The sequence below is a fragment of the Convolutriloba macropyga genome, unplaced genomic scaffold (assembly GCF_964194025.1).
Source record: "Convolutriloba macropyga unplaced genomic scaffold, txConMacr16.3 SCAFFOLD_528, whole genome shotgun sequence".
Lineage (NCBI taxonomy): Eukaryota > Metazoa > Xenacoelomorpha > Acoela > Convolutidae > Convolutriloba > Convolutriloba macropyga.
Window position 1 is genome coordinate 1,814 of NW_027452861.1, and position 22,519 is coordinate 24,332.

At 35.0% G+C, this 22,519-nt stretch overlaps 1 protein-coding gene across 2 annotated transcripts in view; it reads right to left on the reverse strand.

The window, feature by feature from the left end:
* Positions 1 to 561: 561 nt before the first annotated feature.
* The window catches only part of LOC142357856 (multiple epidermal growth factor-like domains protein 8), a 59,881-nt gene continuing 37,923 nt past the window's right edge, over positions 562 to 22,519 (reverse strand). Inside the window, exons 5-9 of one of the 2 annotated variants that reach the window (XM_075409356.1) lie at positions 18,426 to 18,621; positions 12,755 to 12,906; positions 3,676 to 3,810; positions 2,974 to 3,048; positions 562 to 883 (exon numbers count right to left, since the gene is read on the reverse strand). In XM_075409356.1, coding sequence (XP_075265471.1) covers positions 774 to 883; positions 2,974 to 3,048; positions 3,676 to 3,810; positions 12,755 to 12,906; positions 18,426 to 18,621 — 668 coding nt within the window. In that variant the 3' untranslated portion in view covers positions 562 to 773. The remainder of the gene's footprint in view (positions 884 to 2,973; positions 3,049 to 3,675; positions 3,811 to 12,754; positions 12,907 to 18,425; positions 18,622 to 22,519) is intronic. The other variant, XM_075409357.1, reaches the window with a different exon arrangement.

Consider the following 22,519-nt stretch of genomic DNA (forward strand, 5'->3'; position numbering starts at 1 on the left):
AACAGAAACCAACAATGAATTGAGCGCACCATCAACAAAACACAAAAAAAACATGATCTTCTCTAGCCGATAAGTGCTCGTAATATCCATGAAGAAGCCTATATCAATTGGTTTTTGAAAACCAATATTAATTGGGTGTGAAAATCCCTCGATTGAACTGTCGTAATTTGATATTCAGGTATGTGAAAAGACACATGTTCAATTGCATGATTTCTATTATCAGTAAAGGTCGAACTCAAAAGAGATCAATTTGATGACTCAGTAAAACAAGTTAATCAAGCCTATAGTTACCATAATCACTCTTAGTTTGACATAATAAACGGCTTTTGCCAAATTTAAAACATCTGCTTCTAAATCAACAGGGGAACAAATGAGTAATAAGGACCCATTAACATAATAATGTTATCCCAATGCAGATATCAATTGCGAATTTAATCAGAACGCAAATATGACACAAACAGTAACCTAATTCAGTTCATAATTTCAGTTCAATCGAGGTTCTTTGTGACACAATTACATGGATATAGAGTTACACTATGAACAATAGAAGCCACGGTCATGAGTTTTAGCCAGACGGAACGAACAAAATATCGAGGTGGAAAATCAGAAGCTGGAATAATATAAAGCTGGAACCTCTGTTAAATAATTTAAACCATCACTCCATTTTTTTATCAATGACATTTTGGCCATTAGCTGCTGTGAGATACGTTTTTCTTGGTTACTGTTTAAGTAATGTGTTAACTCAAAAGTCATGATTTCGATTGTTTGGTTGGTTAATTAATAGACAATAGTGGTCCAATTGAAGTTGTCATTACTCTTGTTTTCCACATACCATAATGGGAAATATCATCGAATTTTGATTTGGCATCCTCGAATGCGAACACTGAAACCAACACAAATCCTCTTAATTTTACACAGTAATTCTTCCCAACTCTTAACATACTCTTCACTGGAAATCCAGTTGAAACGCTTTCTAACATAAGCGAACACCGTCGGCGAATTGCTCTCAAACGACCGGTGAGCGGTTGGATTCGGTAGAAGCCAGCTGGGGCTTACGGTCAAGCGAAAGATCGCATTAAAAAAGACCGCAGGACTATTATTGGTCTAAGAAAAATCGTTTGAGAGCAATTAAACACCTGCAATTTGCTTCCGACCGTCTTTATTTGCACCCAGATTCTTTTCATATTTGACTTGACTTTCCTATAATTTAAATGTTTGCACTTTTGAACGCAAAATATTTCTGTTCTATATACGCGCATTGGCTCATTAAGATGCAAGTACACCAAAAGTGCAAAAACTTTCCTAGTGGTATGATATTTGCCATGTCTTAATAAGCATCGCAAATTGCCTATCAAAAACCGATCCAAACGACAAACTTAAATGACCAGGGGGTTATTTGACTATTTCGAAGTTTATTTTGAAATCCGGTAATTGATAAGTTAGACGTCAGTTTTAGCCTTAATTCATTTTGAGGACCGAATTTTGTCGCGTTAACAGCCTCAATTGACAACACAGAGAATTGAGATTACTTTTCGCAATTCGATCTAAAGATAAGCGAATTTAGGGTTACATCATTAAAATTTAAACGCTTGTTTGCCGCATGTATTTTGTGTGTAAGTGGAGTTGAACTATATTCAAATTTTTGCTTTGTTACCATTTTTCAAGGTAATGTACAAGCACTGCGGCTACAAATGATTGTACGAGTTGTATTTTTTGAAAGTACATTTTATGCAAAATTATAGCAATAAATAAACGCAGATCAGAACAGTACAGTTGTCTGGCTTTGCGTCTTTTCCATTCTCTGCTATGCAATACGAGTGCTGAAAACAATCACTTCTGATTCAGGAAAACAATTCTTTTCTCTCGCTCACTGCAAACAAACAAAAAACAAACAGAACAGACCAGCAAACAGTAGAAGGAAGTAGTATATTATGTAATAAACTACAAGTTCCAGCACCACCACAGCTTATCTCTCTCACTCTGGAAACAGTCTATGCAAATTTGTATGCCATAGTTGGCTATAAAACTGTCAAACTCTTCTTAGCCGAAAATAAGTTCAAAACAATCCAATGCCATAGACACTACTACACACCAATGACGTATCTGTTCTCCCCTTTTTTCTCCGGCTAACGCGAGCTACCTACAAAGCCACCAGAAATAAGATTGCAAATCTATTCATCATCAAACCCACCACCAATCCCCTCAACTTAAGCTAAGGAAACGTGCAAATGAGATGCCCATTAGTATATAGTCCCCAAAATCGTCCCGCTTTTCTCAATTCGCTTCCTCATTTAATTGTCTAGTTATTTTCTCTTCATAAATATCTCACCCACACCTTCTGCAACATTATAATAGCAGAAAAGATCGACTACAATATATCCTGTAAATTATTGCAACCAGATCAGATGGTAGCCAATTTTGATCCAATCATCTGATCTGCAATGAGTTCTTAGTCACTCCGCATCTACTGCCAATACTGAAGTTGTATAGACAATGGATTATCATTTTCCAATAGAACCGATTTGTTGGATGCTTCCTTAGAAGCGTTTTCGGTTTTGGCGTTTTCAAGTAAATTATTGCTTTCATTTAGGAAAGAGAAGGCACTTTAGAACAGCGGAGCTTTTAATGTTTCTCATTTGTTACAGTAACATCATTTGGCTAGGTAAACAGAGTTGATACCATTTTTTGCTTTCAAGTTTGGTCGACTCGTACTACCATTCCACGGATGATCTCTCTATACAATTGGAAATAATTGTTTTTTCAAAATATTAAAAGAAAACTAAAAACTAAGAACTTCAGATCTCTAATTGCTGGTTATATTTAAAATTTTCATTTTAAATTTCTCTGAAGTAATTAAGCCTGTATTACCCAAAAATATCGCAGAGAACGTCTTAAATGAGGAAACAGATACGTCATTGTGACTATTTTGCAAAAATATTGATATGCTCGTTGTGATTCTGCAAAGTTACCCACTTGATTTATCGGTCTGCATTTCTTTACGCAACAAGTCTTTGATGTCCATTATCAAGTACTTGATTCGCTCATTTGCTGCAACGCAACCAACATCAGTTAAGACAGAAGAATCAATTAACATAACTAAGAAGGAAGAGGAACTAAAGCTGAAACTAATTTGGGTTAATTCGCTAGCCAGTCGCGCGGGTTACACACTTATATATGCGCACAAAACGATTCTCGGGATACTAGAGTGTAAACGCATCTTATCAGCTATTATTTCGCCTACTTTTTGCTTTTTTAGCCTGCTCCTGATCATTTCCGGCACGTCTTGATAGAACGGTTTGGCAGTTATGCCCCTTAAAATAAAACTACCCGAAACAATTTTAAATATGTGGCAAATCAATTTTGAGAATAGATGCTTCTATGTATCCAAGCATCCAGGCTTCTGTGAAACTGTTGTCCTTTCTTACTGAGCAACGTATCACCTAGCTGAAATATTTCCTTATGCACTTAATTAAAGTTGGTATTCAAAACAATAACTCAGCAATGCATTTGTGAGAAAGGAAACAGTTCCAAGTCTTAAGAGCTCCTAACCAATTGACACGAAACTCAAAATTCGACTGGTACGGTTAGAAGCTTGGCTAATTGCAACTACAGCGAAAATACTGCCAGTGGTTTAAATAAAGAGGAAAGGAAGTGGTATGGTATGTATGTATGTACCTTTCTCGGAAGGTGACAAGTTGGCCTTGTCAGTCCAGAGGACACAATCCAAGTGCAAGAAGTAGAGCTCGTTCCTGTAGCACATATCATCAGCACCAAAGCCACGCTCGCGCTTGTGCGAGTAGGCTGTACCACCTAAATGGGCCGCACATATACAAGCATCCAATACTACTGATTCTCGAAATACAGGCGGAAGTCATTTTTTTAAATCAGTGTTTTTAGTTAGATCTGCAAACACCTGATATATTTGCAACGCAAATTTCCAGCAGCCCAATCACTGAGTTTCTCAAGAGGATAAATTGTCTACATGGTGATTCAAACAGCACAAAGCTCAGCTCGCGCTGGTCTGCGTCCAAGTGAATGAAACTAGTGCTTGCAGAATCCAACATACCCAGTGAATGAAACAATGAGAAACTTATGCTGAATAAAACAAACAGGCTCGGTAATTTGCGTTCGCACATAAAGTTCCCACCCCACTCATCCGAATTTTTGGCTTAATTAACTACCAAATCAGGAAGATATAGAAAACTTTCAGAAATTCAAATATTGTTTAAAAATAAATGCTGTATGAATAAAAAAATGCTTCCAATTCATCTAAAAAATAATAAAAAACAAAGTCAAAATAGCGCCAAATAGAACTTAAATTAAAGAAATTATGTTGTACTTCACTAGAAAAAAAATGGGACCAGCCCTTAATGAGATTCGGCAAAAGGTAGACAAAAAAGAAAACGGAAAAATTAAAAAATGCATTTATAGTTTTTAAAAACAAACCATTTCAAATAAGAAAAGCACTAGATATCAACTAATATCTTGAAATAGGTTTATGATCATTCAAATCTTCATTTTAAGACATTGCGACCTATCATTATCCAGAAAACTTTCGTCTACAAAAATAAACAACAAATACAGACGGAAAACAAAAAAAAATCAATTAGATTTTGCGACAAAAACTGTGTCGAAGCCGTTAAAACCATAATAATCAATTGCGCCTTCTTCAAACATCAATGATGTTATATTTTATCTCTGAATAATGAGACTAGGTAACAAATACGCAAAGTTTAAAAAAAATCATTTTCGAAACAATTAATTTCAAAGTCGTTTCAAAGTCAAATTTTAGAACATAATTAATTTCAAAGTCATAAAAACATTAGCTAGCATCTGCAATCATTATATAGGTTCATTTATTTCTCTAAAAAACAAAATCAGATCATTCATTATTCAGAATACGTCAGACGTCCACAAAAAGAACGACAAATAGAGAAAAATCAGATTATATTTTTTTTTGTCAGAAACCGAAGTCGAAGCCATTAAAGCAATGGGGATTGCACAAAAAAGATAAGATAGGTTCTATTGCCTAACGCAACTAATTTGTTATCCGAAGGGTAATTAAAGAAACAAGGAAAAAAGTAGACAAAAAAGACCAGTAAAGGGGCAAAGTTAACAAATATGTCTATTTTTTAAAACCTTTGATTTCAAAGTCATCAAAACTTTTAGCTACAACTGAAATCAGTAAAAAGCTTTCTTTTCTCATCCTCAGGAAGGCGCTAAGATTTGCAATTAAACGGAATATTTCATAGGATCACAAAAATAAAAAATTCTGCTAGAAGACTGTCGAAGAAGTTAAAACCATAACCTATTCTGTAAAACAAAATAACGTCAATTGCGCGTTAATTTAACACCAATAACGCGATGAGTGACATCGACTGGTGAGACTAGTTAACAAGTACACAAAAAGGGGAAGCACAAAGGAGAAGTTGAAAAATACATTTCTATTTTTCGAAAACATTTAATTTCAAAGTCATAGAAACAATAGCTATCAAATAAAATCAATCAAAAGGTTCATTTAATTCGCCAGAAAAAGACTTTGAGATTAGTCAATAATCAGAAGCCTACAAAAAGAACAACAAATACACAACATCAAAATCTAAACTGAGTTTTTGCAAAAAAAAAACCAGTGTCACAAACTTTAGAACAATAAGCGATGCACTAAAAGCATAAGATATTTCAATTGTGCATTTGCTCAATAAGAAAAAGGCAATATGCGAACTGTAAAAAAAGATATTAGGTAATAGGTACACAAAACTACAGCAATGTGCAAAAAAAACTTCTATCCATTTTTTAATACATTTGATTGCAAAATCATGATTTATTTATCGTCAGTAAATAGGTTAATTTGTTCATCCATAGGAAGCCACTAAGACCTGCAATTAACCAGACGTTTTTACACGACAAAAAGAAAAACCCTTTAACTTCTGCTAGAAGACAGAGTCGAAGCCGTTAAATCAACCATCTATTTTAGAATTAACATTTTGTGTAACAGGAAACTAAGAATTCTAAGCAAGAACTATTGTTCTCACTTGCCTCGAAATAGTTTGTCATATGATGAGGCCAAAAGAATTTTTGGCTATTTTGTGAAATTATTACATAATGGCGCATCAGGCAAAGTTACAACAAGTTTAAATTTACAAGTTATTAAAATCAGTGAATTGACACCTACAAGTGAATTGATACCTCATGCTTTGAAAAAATGATAGCGAGTTTTTTTAGTTAAAATTCAAACAATGATTTTTTTGAAAAAACTGCAGCTGTGTTTAGCTCTTTCTATGTGTAAGACTCTATAAGTAGCTCATTTTATTTACTTCAATAAATATTCAAAGTAAATTCATTTCTTAAAATGAACTTCCCTTACTTATCCTTGCTTGAGAGTATAAGGAAGCAATTTAGGTCAGATGTAACACAAAGATGTACTGCGCTTAAAGACGTACTAGGCGGCTCGGAAATTTAGGTTTGCACATAATGTTCTGAAACCTCTGAAATACAATTTTCACTTAAACATCACACAAAATGAGGAAGAGATAGAACACTTTCAAAAATTCGTGTTTGAAAACAAACACATTAGTAAACATCACACAAAATGAGGAAGAGATAGAACACTTTCAAAAATTCGTGTTTGAAAACAAACACATTAGTAAAAAAAAAACATTTTAAAAGCAAAGTAATAAAAATTTTATGAAACGCCTTAGGCCCGATGAGAGCTGCCATCAATGACACTAAGAGGCAAGACATAAAGCAAAATAAAATATCTACAACAAACATTAATTACGACAAAAACTCAAGGTCTATTATCTTAAACATAGTGGTTCATTTTTTCGAGTGATTTTAAGTGAGCAAGATTGACCTAAAAGCAGAAATGACGTCACGAACACAAATCTTAACTGCTAAGCAGTAGAAGTCACTAAGTCATTGAAAAAGTCAATTCCAAGAAGTCAGGGCAAGACGAAACAAAAATCTGTTAGACGAATTGAAAAAAAATAGGACAGCAATTATAACAGCCGGAAATTGCTGACGCGGCTATTAAAAACTCATAATAAAGTCAAACCAGCATCAGATAAAACCTAATTTAAGAAATTATTTTATAATTCAGTAGAGAATCGTTCTTAATGAGAAAAGTTAACAAGTCGGAAAAAAAACGAAGAGCGCTAAGTTGAAAAATACGTTAATGCGTTTGAAAACAAATAAAATCGAAGTCACTAAAACGATTAGTTATCAACTAAAATCTTTCAATAGGTTCATTATTACATCAAAAGGAAACCACTGAGATCTTTTATTACCCAAAAACGACATTTTCATGAGACTACAAAAATAACGACAAATGCAGGAAACAAATATTGCGAGAAAACTGTCTCGAAGCCGTTAAAACCATCAGCTACTCACTAAAAACATTTAAAATATTCCATTGAACCTTTTCATTAAACCCGAATGGAACCAGTTATTATTGTGATGATGTGACAAAAAAGGATCTCAAAAATGTGCAGATATCCAAAAAAAAATGAAAATCTTAGAAACAAATCCATAAAAGCATTAGTTAAAAAACAAAACCAGTATAAAAATTACATTTCAATTCATTAAAAAGAGGATGTTTTCTATGTTTGCTGATACTAAGATACAAGTCGTCGACAAAAACAAGACACTTATAGCAAGAGAAAAAGAACTAGCCCACTTCTGCATTTATTCAAGATGCTGTTAGCAGTTTTAAGGTCTACACTTTCAGCAATTTTAAACATTCAAATCGGTAAAACGAGTAAACCGATCAAGCGAAAAATCGTAAACGATCAACAAGACAAATAATTTGTTGCGATGATGGATCTAGCGGTGATCTGATATATTTTTTTATTTCAAGAACGCGATCTTCGGGGGTCATGGTTTTGGTACAGGCATAAAGAAACAAAATTCTGTAATTTCACCCCCCCCCCCCCACAGGCTGATAACGACCTCAAATTTGAAAACGACCAACTAACGTTGGGCGAATTGCTCTCAAACGACCGGCGAGCGGTTGGCTTCGTCAGTAGCTAGCCACAGTTTAGCGAGCAGCGGTGGGGGATGCTGGGGGGGGGGGGGTGGCCAACGGTGGGAGAGGATTTCGGTCGCACGGGACCCTTACGCCCTGAACAATGTGCAGGGTTGGGGATTGCGGAGAGGGGTGAATTGAAATAGCATAAAAAAGACCAACGGGACTAATATAATTGCTGAACGTCGTTTGAGAGCAATTGAACAGTGGGCTAAAGAAGCATATTTAGTGCCATTTTTGATGCTGAAACTTGAAAAAGTAAGGACAAAGCTGAGCTAAAAAAAAGTCGGGTCAAATAGTTCACTCACACCCGAAAAAAGATAGCGTCTTAGTTTCTGAATGAGAGCAATTTAGATCACGTAAAAATTAAGAAGTGAAGACTGGTATAAGTTACCCAAACGATCAACGCGTCAGACAGGAAAACATTGGTCAGGCGGAAAATCGTATAAAGACCGCAGGATTTCAACATAGTTTGAGAGCAATTAAAAACCAAATTGAGCATATAGTTCCCACCACTAAGGCGGGGTCGGAACAAAAAAAGTTTGTGCTGTGTAACGTGGATTAACTAACAATATATATTTTAAGTTATTGCGGAACACCGCAAAAAAAAACAAATAGCGTCGAAGAATTGCGCTCGGACGACTAGTGGCAGCTCGCATCTATAGCAGACTGCTTCAGTCGGGGTGGGGCTTCAAATGACATCATTAGAGATTATTATATTCCACTAAACAACTAAAAATATATAAAGTGAAGAAAATTAAACCAGTTTCGGCTTACTTTTTATTTGAGTTTTAGTAGTGAACTGCCGCCATTTGTGTTGATACTTATGAATGAGAGATAAATTTTGATCAAGCAAAACGAAAAAGTCAAGGGCCCTAAAGTCACTCGAAAAGACAAAACAGTCAAGCATAAACAACACGTTTACAATAACTTCTTCAAACTTCGTTCGAGAACAATTAATCATTACAACAAAACGGACATATATGTACTCTGGATCAAGTTCAAAATGATACAATTTGATTGGGCACACATGTTAGTTCACACCATCATTTCTGGACATCACACTATAGTTTTGTGCTAATAGAACTGCAGAGAATTCAGAGTTTGAATTCTGTGGGGGTCAACCTCTAAGAACTGCCCTTCCACACCATAAGTATAAGTCTCCAAAACAGTTTCTGTTAATCGCATACGGATCTATTCTGTTTCCCACACCCCCTCCCCCCCCCCCCAGCTTATTGAGCATAAAACCTTTTCTGAGCCCCAGGCGCATGTGCTATTTTCCTATATAGTAACGTTCTATATAACATATAATTTGTAACTGGAGGTCATAAAAAACACGGGGCCGAAACAGAATAGATCCCGCATACTTGGAGACTAGTGAGCTGAAAGGCTCTAAGAGCACTTAATGCCAGCTGGGCGCTACCTGTTTATCCAGTTTTTGGGGACAAAAAGTCAGACGAAAAATCGGTCAAGCAAAAAATCGTATAAAAAAGACCGACAGGACTAATATAATTGCTACAAGCTTCGTTTGAGAGCAATTAAACATAGCCGGCAGATTGCCGGAAAAGCTGCGAAAGAATAGACCTGCGTGCCATATAAAAGAGATAGAAACAGATACAGATCTAAATTGGAAAAAAAATCGACGCCGCTCAAAAAAAAAACTAGGTAAAAACATTCAGCGATAAATTAATAATGCTTGTTAAAATTCATTCCGCAGAAGCCTCTTATTAGGGACCTTTAATGCACAAATGAGTTCCTTTGACCTTAAACAAATTCCAATTAAACTTAAGTTTTAAAGTGCAAAAGTCATTTTATTGAGTAAGGTAAGTCACGTATGATCAAAATCTAATCACGCAAATAACCTAAAAACTTTTGCTAAAGCGAGTGAGAAATGACGTCACGCGCGCAAATGCCGTTAGTGAGAGGAAGAAGTCATTCAGAAAATTTGACTTTTTCAGCTTTGCTGTGTGAACAAATGTATAACGAAAAAAGAGCGTCAGACGACGAAACAAAAAAACATAGCAGGACAAGTCCTGACGTACAATTCAAAGAATTTTCATTGACTTAACAGAAAAACTAGACCTAGAATGGACAATGAGTGAATTGAGAAAATCATTTTAAAAAAAAATCAGAACAAAAAAATAAGAAATAAACATGGTAATGGTGAGGCTAGGGTAATAGACGATATTATCACGCCACATAACAGCCGCTGAAGTCAACAAAAGAGTTAAGGAGAGAGAGAGTGCGAGGTAAAACGTGAGCGATAAAGAGAAGGAAAGAAACGCCAACCAACACACACAGAGAGAGAAAGAGAGAGAGCTAGAAATTTTTTCCATGAGATTCTAGCCTTGTTAGTAACTAAATCATATAAAAAACTGAAAGTGCAAAATTCAGAAGAAAACTTTCCACATTTCGCAGTGACGAAAATGTTCAAAGAACATTTTTTGCCTCTTGATTTTTGTCATGTAACCCATCTGCAAGACTTAAAAAGCTTCGTTGGCCAGTATTAATCGTTAAACTCAAAAAAGGACTCAAAAACTGCAAATAAAATGACAAAAATTTCAAAAAAAAATTGAAAAAATCATAAGTTTTATTAAAAAATCGATAAAACTTTTGATATTAAAAATTTCAAAACTATTTTATCGCAAAAAAATTGTTCAGTAACCTATTATCAAAGCCTATACGAGGTTTCTTGGGGCTGGAAGAACTTAGATAATGACAAATTTTGAAAAATTTGAAAAAAAATTCAAGTTTTATCCAACAATTGCTAAAAATCGTGATGTTCAAATGTTGAAAAACATTCTATTACCACTAGAAACTATGCAGCAACGTATTATCAAACCCTTCAGGAGGTTGCCTGAACCCTGAGGCTGAATAATCTTGAATAATGAAAATATATGTCAAAAAATTTTAAAAATATAGCAATTTTTGTCAAAAAAATGCTAAAATTCGTGATGTTTAAATCTTGAAAATGATTCCATTACTTCTAGAAACTACATAGTAACCTATTATTAAACCGTCGAGGAAGTTCCTAGGCTCTTGAGGCTGGATAAACCTAAAAAACGACAAAAACTTTCAAAAACATTGAAAAAATTTGCAAAATTTATCAAAAAAATGCAAAAAATTCGCAGTGTTGAAATGTTGAAACCATTCTATTACCACTAGAAACTATTCAATAACCTATTATCAAATCCTAGAGTGGATTCCTTGACACCTAGGGCTGAAAAGTTTAAAAACTGACAAAAATTTTCAAAAATCTTGAAAAAAATTGTAAAAATTAGTATAAATTTGCGTTTTTAGCTAGTGGTTGTTCGTCAGCAGCTAGCTACGGGTGGGGGGGGGAGGGTGCACGGGGGTGCCGATGGGGGTGGCGACAGTCGGGTGGGGGGTGGGGGGGCAACAGGGCGGTGGGGGGCAATAGTGGGGGGTCAGCAGTGGGGGGGGGGGGGTGGGTGGGGGGGGGGGGGGTCTTCAACCTCTAAGAACCGCTGTTCACACCATAAGTATAAGACTCTAAAACTGTTTTGAGGTGAACAGAGCTAAAGGCTCTAAGAGCACTTAATGCCCGCTGGGCGCTACCTGTTTATCCCGTTTTGAGGACGAAAAGTCAAAAGCGTCAGACGAAAAATTGGTCAAGCGAAAAATCGCATAAAAAAAAGACCGACAGGACTAATATAATTGCTACAAACTTCGTTTGAGAGCAATTAAACAGAAAATCAATGTCAAAATGCCGCATGTGAACGAAAAAAAACCACTAGCGAGAACTAAAATCTAATTCAAACAAAAGTTAGGCCTAGAATGAGCTGTGAATGGATTGGGAAAACCATTTAGAAAAAATCCGATCCAAAAAATCGAAAAAAACAGTAAAAATCAGAGTCAAATTGCCGCATGTGAACAAAAAACCACTACCGAGAAAACCGAATTTTTGTTCAAACACCGTTTTCTCACTCTACTTTAAATTTGGAGCGAAAAAAATTCACGCCGCAAAACCACTCGCTTTTTCGCTCCTCTTCCTGTTTCGGCGTGACCAAAATCACTACTCCAATTTGACTTCAAAAATCATGAAAATGTGTGAACACATCTTAAAAAAAAACATAGCAGGACAAGTCCTGACGTACAATTCAAAGAATTTTCATTGACTAAACAGAAAAATAGACCTAGAACGGACTATGAATGGATTGGTAAAACCATTTAGAAAAAAATCCGATCCAAAAAAACGAAAAAACAGTAAAAATCAAAGTCAAATTGCCGCATGTGAATAAAAAACCACTAGCGAGAAAGCCAATTTTTGTTCAAAGACCGTTTTCTCACTCTACTTTAAATTTGGAGCGAAAACAATTCACGCCGCAAAACCACTCGCTTTTTCGCTCCATTTCCTGTTTCGGCGTGACCAAAATCACTACTCCAATTTGACTTCAAAAATCATGAAAATGTGTGAACAGATCTTAAAAAAAAAGACAGCGCCCCAATACAATTCAAATTCTTTGAATTGTAAAAAGACAGCGCCCCAATACAATTCAAATTCTTTGAATTGTAAAAAAACCAAGAGCACCGCAATATAGCTACGCTCAGCTTACAGCTTCGCAGCTATAATAAATAATTCAATCATCTTAAAACTAAGAACAGCTTTCAATAATCCTTGGCAGCTTTCAGTAATCCACTTTTTACAAATCTGGAACAGCACCTGCCGCTGCGATGTCCGACATATGCAATTAGAGGTTTCTCACTTACCAAATATGACCATATAGTTTCCCAGTACAACTGCAGTGTGGTAGGCCATACTGGGTGGTCTGGCAGCCTCAGTTTGATTCCCAGTGGACCACTCAGAGAGGAACATCTTGTCAGTATTGAGTACAAACAATCGGTCACTCCTCTCAGATGACCTGAACACCGCACATGCTTACACGCGAGTTGAAACGTCTGATGGTTCCGAACTACACTTTAGTTGGATATAGAGACACAATGTTCTCCCATGTTTTTTGTTCAGTTCAACTTCTTGGTCGATCGACAAACTCCGTGTCAAAAGATATGTAAGATATTAGAAAGCCCGTCGAGCGCAGAATACTTCAATTGAAACATTTTTGAATTTCGTCTTCTCGAGCTGAGGTTCAACGGCTTAGGGGCTTAATTTTGCCTTTTTGTCACTTTTAGAGGATTTTTTTGTCAAATTTTAATAATTTTCCCGACTGATTATATCATTCATTACCTTTCTGCCCAAATTTTCGTTAACACTTTCCAAGGGCTGCTAACCTATTTGGTTACAGCTAGACATTTTCGAAAAAAATTGAAGTACTTAAGCATCTTTTAATATTGTACAGAATCAGCAATTTGCAGCAAAGTTATTTAAGTTTTTGCAACTCATCTCTTTTAAGGCTGCTAACTCGTTCATATTTGAATAACACAAGGGCTCTGGCGCTTCTCTTTGTCCTGTACAATGATTTAAAATTACAGTTTTAGAGTTAGAGCCATTTACACTAACTTGCGTTAATTTTTCAGCAAATTCTCGCTAATTGCAGATACCTTAATTAGAAGTTTTGTTGTTAACAGCTGTTGAAATAAGTCAATATTTGTTTAATTTCCCCAAACAAAATAACTATACAAAAATGCAGAAAATCTCGCAGATATTTCCGAAAGAACACTTAAAACCAACGTTATTGTTCCAACATTTTTCCAAAATGGGGGAATATATGGCAGGCTGGCTTTTTTCTTTTTCTTCAGGTCAAATTTTCACTTTTTGTTTACGCATCGTAGTGAAAGAAGAGATACATCATTTTGTAGAAGTCAGAGCCAAATGATTGCTGTGATACTCTTTATATGTAAGAAAACGATTTTTTAAGTGCAAGAAAAAGGAAAAACATAGCCGGCAGATTGCCGGAAAATAGCCGCGATAGACGCTTGTGGCCAACCATGAATTGAAACAACTAAAGAAAAAAGATTGATAGATCGACCACCAGCTTTTTAATAGACCACTAGATTTTTTGGGTTAGATTCGGACTGTCATAAGACACATTTGCTCTACAAGGAAAAAACCCTAATGGGGCTTTTTCAAAATTAATATTCGATATTAAAACCCAAGACTCTATTACTCAGGAACTAGGGCATATAAATTTTGCACTACATAGATGCACACTATTGACCTTTAATTACTAAATGTTCATAAAATTAAAAGTTCCGTAAGTGAGTTCAGAAGTCATTTTTTGAGTCTAGTCACGCAATTGACTTAAAAGAAAAAAATGACGTCACGAACACAAATTTTAATTGCAAAGCAGTAGAAGTCACTAAGTCATTGAAAAAGTCAATTCCAAGACGTCAGGGTAAGACAAAACAAAAATCTGTTAGACGAAGTAAAAAAACATAGCAGGACAAGTCCTGAAATACAATTCAAAGAATTGAATGGAAAACGTAGAATTACTCTATCTGACCAGCAGATCAATTCAACGATGCCAGCCAAAACACATACAAAATCATATCGAAAAATTGTGAAACAAACAATCAAACAAACTAAACAAAATATATAATCATTGATAAAACGTTGAAGCTTTTACCTCTAAGGCAAAATTTGATCCCTTTAAAAATACCTATTTCAAAAATATCTTCAAAACCAAATTTTGTTTCTGGAATTGGTGCAGTATTATATTTGCAAGGCTTGAAAAAATTCATTGGCCCTTGAAGATCGATTAACTTGAAAAAATTCAAAAATTAAAAAAAAAATGATATCAATTGAAATTTTAATAAATGTTAGTGAAAATCGTGATATTAATATCATTTCTTAAGAAAGGATTCTAGTGTCTCTAGAGGCTATCCAGTAAACCAATTCTAAGCCTTAAAAAATTAATTGGTTCGAAGATCGATAGGCAATAATTTTTAAATTCAAATTTCAAAAAACAGAAATTCGTTCTATTAAAATCTTGAAAATCATCCAATTACCCCAAGCAAATATTTAATAACACACTATCAAACCCTGTATGAGGCTATCTGGCTACACAGGCAAGAAAAAATGAATAAAAGACAAATGTTTTGAAAAAAACTTGCAAGTTTTATCAGAAAATTTTCAAAATTCGAAAGGTTAAATTGTTGAAAACAAATTCAATGAAACTAACAACTATGCAGTAACTTTTTGCAGACCATGGAATAGGTTTCCTGGCACTTGAGAATGGACAAATACCAAAAATTGACAAAACACTTGCAGATTTTTTCAATAAAAAAAGCTCAAATTCGAGACATTAAAATGTTGAAAACCACTCCATTATTACTAGAAATTATAGTTTGCCCTATTATCATACCCTAAAGGAGATTCCGTGGCCCCTCAAGCCGGAAAAACGCAAAAAATGAAAATTTTCAAAAAAAAATTTGAAAAAAATTGCGTGTTTGTTTGTAGTACCAAAACATAAATCTCATAAAATGGTCATAACAAGTACTTTTGTCTCGCAAGGACTTTTAAAAAACTTCAACCTAAGACTAATCAAGTAAAAAACTTGAAAAAAAAATCACAAAAAAACATGAAAAATTGCTCCATTTTAAGTCCAAAAAATGACCTTTTAACCTTGAATTGAGGCCATCCTAGCAGCTGCAACACTCTAAGCACATGATGGACTACTAACGTCCACTTTAGGCCTCTAATGAAACTTAATGCCCGCTGGGCTTTACCTGTTTATCCCGTTTTGAAAAATCAAAGTCATTGAAAAATGTGTGAAAACATCTTAAAAAAAACATCGCCCCAATACAATTCAAATTCTTTGATTTGTAAAAATAAAGGAGCGCTGTATTAGCCGCCTGGAATTGCTGACGCAGCTATTAAAAGAACTTAACAAAGTTGAAACTTTTGGTTTTTCTCTTTGTTTGTTTTTCAGGCCCTCGAACAAACCATCTTGCAAGAAAAAAAGCCTTTATATAGTGGGCTAAATGAATCAACTGCAAACAATTTTAAAATAAGAATGAGAAAGACGAATAAGAGAAAGAAAGATAAATAAAATAGCCGAATTTTGTAAAATTATCTTAGTACCTACGCTGAAACCTTGAAAAAACCCAAAGAGATCATTTGCAAATTAATTGGAATAAATTTAAACAGACTTGGCCAAATATGGGAAATTCGAGACGAGAACTACAGAAAATAATGTGAGGAAGAACGAAAACTTATCTTTTATTCAATATTCTGTTGTTTGTTCCTGATGCTTCGTTGTTCTTAGATGAAAGCTCTTCGTTGGTCTCTAACTGACCATGAATATAAGAAAACAGGAAGAGCAAAAAAAGATGAAATCACAAGTATTTTTGCTTCAAATGAGAAATAGGAAAGCAAATCAGGAAAGGTTTAGGAAAAGTGGAAATTCACTTTCTGGTTTTTTCCTGCGAAATTATGATCTGCCTTCTAATCCTTCTTCATTGTATTCGTTCAATTTAAGCTTTAATATGGCATAAACAAACGCGTCAGATAAAATTGGTTTTTTGGAATTGGTTTCATAGTGCACATTCAGAAATGGATTGCTTTTCAACTTCTTTACTTCAAATTTGAATTGACTTTGATGTTTGCAGTGCTCTAATGGTCTCATTTCGATGAATAATGTTGTTTATTAGATATTCTACTGGAGTCATTTATATGTTTTCATTTAAAAACAATAAAAAAATGATGTTTTTTTTAGCTAGCAAGTTTCTTTCCAAATTGCTGAAAAAGTTTGCTAAAAGCACTTCCTCCAGTCAGTTAAGGCTTCTATAGGACTATATTTAGCTGAATTGATTCTGTGTGCAGAAATCGTAGCCGGAAGAAGAGAAAAAAGACATAGTCGACAGATTGCCGGAAAAAAGCCAACGTTGACGCACATCGGGATTGAAACAGAAAAAAAGAGGAGGGAAATTGAGATAATTTTTTTCCTACGTTTCAAAAAAACCTCAAAATTGGTCTGCAATTTCAGATAGATTCTAAATCTATACCTAATTCAGCTTCTACACTGAAAGGTATTAAGCATAATGCTAATTTCAGCTAGCAATCGCTCTAATGAACTTTTCCAACCTAACGCACTATGACTTAATGACCGAGCTTTATATGTTCATCCCATTTCTTTTAATTTTGCTCTTTTGACTTTGACAGTAATCTCCACATTATTTTCAGTTAGATTCTAAATCTATACTTGCTTCAGCTTCTAAACTGAAGGGTATAAAACTTAATAATAATATCAGTTAGCAATCGCTCTAAGGAACTTAGATATTCAAATTCACTACGACTTAATGACCGGGCTTTATCGGTTTATCCCTTCTTTAGCTTTTGCTCTTTTGACATTGACCGTATTCATTACTGCGTAATTCAATGCGTGAAAGAATTCAAAATCCATACAGTGGAAACAGTCAGTGAGTCAAGTCAGAAGTCAAGCGTGAAAATCGTGACTCATGTAAAACGAAAAACGTGATCAAAAAGAAAAAGCGAATTAGAAAACACAGCCAGAAGACTTCCGGAAACGACTCGGAGCAGAAAATTGACCACCATAACCGTCGAAATGATAGCCGTCGAGAGGCTGAACAATTAGTGCAATCTTTGTCAGTTTAATTGGAAGAGATTTCATTTGTTGAACAAATTTTCAATGAGAAAAAAAATTATGCTGAAAATCACTTAATTATTTGCGGCTTCGAGCGGCTAAACTGACGGCTTCATTTTTTTTCTGAGAACAACCGTCTGTTATTAAATATTATTTGCGAGTAATTGCTCTTTTTGAGCATCAAATTTCTGAGAAGCTGCTGTGTACTGCAAAAATTGACATTGCATGTGGTTTAATATGTCATTATATCAAAATCCGGGTTGTGATTTTTTCCAGTTTTAAGGTTAGTGAAAGTTCTCATTAAGGTGGCCCCAAAAAATTGCTTAAACTTGAGCTTTTTAAATCTGATTGACAAAAAGAGTTTTTCTTCTCAGAGCAAGAAAAATTTTGACAAACTTTGGACCTATGTTGGAACTTTCTGTGCTACGCGCAGTCTCGCGCGCGCCGTCTTGTTTCCCCATTCCTATTAGTTTCAGACTTCATTTTTAACGAAATAGCCAACATAATATCAATTCGATCTCCGACAAAATGTTTCGCCACAAACTTTATTGGCGTTCACATCATGCAAAGAATAACAAACCATTTCAGAACCATTGAAATTATCTGTTCAAAAGAGTGCGAATGATAACATAATCGATTAACGTCGGGCGAATTGCTTTTTAACGTCGGTAGTAGCCAACTGGGGCTTAAGGATGATAGCACAAGCGAGGGGGGGTGTGTGTGTTTGGGGGTGGAGTGGTGTGGCCCTGTAAATTCACTTTGAGTGCAATCCCTATGGGTCGATTAAGCCATAGGTGTTCGATTAAGCCGTGTTTTCCAACATTTCTGTAAAAATGTCTCAAGGAGCGGGATTAAGGAGTGAGTATGCAAGCTCTCACTTGATAGACACGGGCGTGAATCCTCCGAATATGAAGAGAGATCTGTATCTCTCCACGTAGACAGTGGAATGGCCTGCTAACTGCAGCACTGTAGTTTTCAGTCCGTACACTCTCACATTGAACTGCCATCGCTTGTCATTCTGACACCAGTCCAGAATGTGCACCTCCTCGTTATATGAATAGTTACTCATACGTCCTACAAACAAACAATAACTTCCGTTCGGACAACTGGTTTGAGAGAAACTATACAGAATATCTGCCGATGTTATTGAGTCACGCAATGAAGGAAGAATTTGACCAGCTTGTTTCTCTTCCTAATTTACCGCCAAAGCAATGTGATATCTTCCAAGTATAAGAGGATCATAACACAAGTATAAAAGCGAATGCACAAAATCCTAGGAACATTCTAGTGGCAAGTATTAGATATGACGCTCCCTAAAAAGACTAGTAATTCTTTTAACTTCATTTTTAAAAATTGAGGCAAATGTACGGTCAAAAAAGTTGCCCATTGTTGAACATTTAAACGAACTGTTCGTTAATTTTCTCAAAGGACTCTTTTAACTTGAATGTTATAATAAAATAACAAAGCTTTGTAGTTTTAGTTGACACTTATACAGTAATCAACTATTGAGTGCAAAAAATAAGCCCGCTTTATAATTCGAGTCTATACAGCTGGCTAAGATGTTAACATCTCATTGATAAGCAAATAAATTGTACAAAATGATACAAATGAAATCAATCATTTACATCTCAAAAACACGCGTGTTGAAGGAAAATAAACACGAAAGATTGCCTAGACCTTCATTTGGTACAAAAGTTAAAGATTGCCCTTTAAACCATGAGAATCTGCCTATTGGCTCAACCATACACATGATCTTATTAAAACTCTAAGGAGGTGATCAAAGAATTAATTCCCTAGGGCTTTACCAGCTTATACCGTTTCGGGGGGACGCAAAGTCTACTTTAATTGCTAGAGTGAGCAAAAGAATGTTCAAAAACGCTCTAGGTAAAAAAAAATCAAAACGGTCAAGCAATAAATTTGCATAAATAAGATAACCGGCGAAAATCCGGATAATAGCTGCCATTTATTTTGATAACCCCAATTGGTATTAAAAAATTGATTTTGTACAAAAACCATTTTTAAAGTGCAAACTGCTATGATAACATTCATTTCGCAGTGGAACAGACTCCTGTTACTCAATGAGAGAAAACAGAGGCTAGTATTAATACCAATAACGGCAATTAGAGACGGTAATTAAGACCTACAAGAACAAAGCTCAATCAAGAAATATATAAAATTGGGCTTTATGCGTTCTTCTTGAAAAATATGGGCTTTATGCGTTCTTCTTGAAATATCTTGAAAAATATGGAAATTTTTTTCCAAGATTTAGTGTTTTTTGGCAAAAACTCGTGGAGGTCAGAGGCATCAAAGTACGAAAACCACATAACTAAATGCCAAAATCTTGAAGAGCATCGCATAAAACTTTAGAAGTCAGAAGATACCTTTAAGCAGATCTAATGGCTGAAAAACGTACAATAAAACTACAAAAGAACGCAAGATTTTCAAAATCATTAACATTTCAAAAACAAACGGTAATTTAGAGAAATAAAAACGTTGGCTATAAGTTGGAGCCAATGAATTGATTAAAAATAAGCAGCACTAGAAAGCTAATAAGGGATATCGTATTTTTGATACTAAGCAATAAGACAACAAAAACACACGTAAGACCACAGAATAAACAGTTTTTTTGAAAAACCAGGTGTCACAATATTAAAAACAATTGCTATGAACTCAAGCTACTAATTAGATTCACCTATCACTTAAAAGCAACCGATGAAAACTGCAATTAAAGAGATTAAGTGATAAAACAGCAATAAGTACAACAATAACTAACAAAACACAAAAATTCGGTAAAACTTTTTAAAAACCAACAGCGCATGAGTCAAAGAAAAAACAGCTTAAGCTTGCAACGATTAATTCGATTAATTTGGGCATACTTAGCAATCGAGGAACCTTGTCATTGAGGAGACTAAGAGAAAAGACAACAAATTCAGCCATTAAATCTCGTAGACTTCAAATATTTGATAAAACTTCTTGAAAACAATGAAAGTCATAGAGATTTCGAAAGAACGTTTCAGTTGGACTCTAAAACTAAACTTAACTCGAATCTTAAACTGAAAGCTTAATAAGCTTAATACTAATGTCAGCTAGCAAAAACTATAATGAACTTTGATAACCTAATTCTCAATGACTGCGCTTTATCGGTTTATACCGTCTCTTATAATTTTGATCCTTTGACTTTGACCACAATTACTATATTGCGTAATTGAATGAGTGAAATCCATTCAGTTGAAACGGTGAGTGAAGTAAGTCAGATGTCAAACATAAAAATCGTGAATTATGTCAAACGAAAAACGTAATCAAAAAGTAAATCGAATTCAAGAAAGAAGAGGGCGCCTAAATAATAGCCGTTGAGAGGCTGACGGCGGCTATTAATAATTACTCCGAAACACGAAAATTTTTAAAAATACTATGAGAACAGAGTGTTAGTCATGAAAACCAATAGCCAAACTCAAATATTTAATCAGGCTCAATTATGCCTCATTAGCAACCAACGACACTATCATTATTGATGCTAGGTGATAAGACAACACAAATAACAAAGCTGGCAGGTTGCCAGAAACTAGCCCCTATAGCTTCGTAGATCTGCAGACTCAAAAAGATAAAACAGAACAAAACCTTTTTATTTAATGCTGAGATGTTGCATTTTGATTAAGCATCTGCTTAAGTTATTGCTGCTTCTATTAGGTGCTCTCAAATGCCCTTCAATTAGAGGGACACGCACTCACTAGACCTTATCTCTTTGAATTAAAGAAAAGTTCAATTTCAGAGTGAGAAGTCATTTTTGAGCGTAAGGATTTTCGATTTAATCACGAATGAGCGAGAAAAAGAGAAACCAAAAGAAGGCTTATAATAGCCTCAGCTATCGCTGTGCGGCTATTAACAAAAAAAGGGGCTCTAACAACCAATTTTTCAAAAATATTGACACTAAATAGTGTCAAACTAAAAAAGCAAAACCGGCCCGTCGAGGAGTTTAACTAATTTGCAAATATGCGCTATTACAACACAAAGGTATCATAATAATAGAACTCGAGAAACTGAAAACAGCAACCCAATTGCCGCACGTGAAAAAAATGCTTTCAAAAATCAAAATAATTGTTTAAGTACCAACTTCTCAATCCACTTCAAACGTACCTGGAGAAAATCAGGCTTCAAGCCTACTCGCTTTTTCGCTCCCTTTGCTAATCCAGCGTGATTAAAATCACCACTCCACTCTACTTTAACTTCTTAATGACGCGAAAAAGCCAAAAAAGTGCGAAGAGATCTTAGAAAAAAGACAACACACCAATACAACCCAAAAACTTTGGGTTGTAAAAACTTAGCGCCACAGGTCCTGAATTACAATTCAAGGAAGTTTTATTGACTGAACGAAAAAAAAACGAACAAAAAAGGACTAGGAGTGGAATACGAAAACGATTCAAAAAAACACCCGATTAAAAACGAATAAAAAATCTCACGTCAACTTGCCGCATGTGAAAAGAAAATTATCGAATAGAAAAAGATTTTGTGTTGAAACACTGTTTACTCAGTTAAAGTTAACATTTTAGTGAAACACAAATTCAAAACCACTCGACTTTTCGCTCCACTTCCTGCTTCGGCGTGATTAAAAAAAATGAAAATTTGTGAATTGTAAAAACAAATCCTGTGAGTAGTGAGAAATGGGGTGGTCTACCGCACAGAAGGATCCCTCCACTTATTAGTCTCGAACCCAATCTTTTAGTGCTTTCATATGTTTCTCATAGTTTTTTAGCCTAAACCACCGTACTACAGGAGCATCATTTTGAAACGTTTTTGGCAATCATATACCGAACTTCATCAAGGTTAGTTCATACAAAGTTCAGTTTATGGCCCATTATTTACTGCTTTATCTTTGTGATTGACATATCGCAAATTGACTAATTTGCTTTTGGTCCTTTTTACTTCTGTCTTGTGTGCTCAATTTACCAAACCGCTTCTGGGTAAATTTGATTTT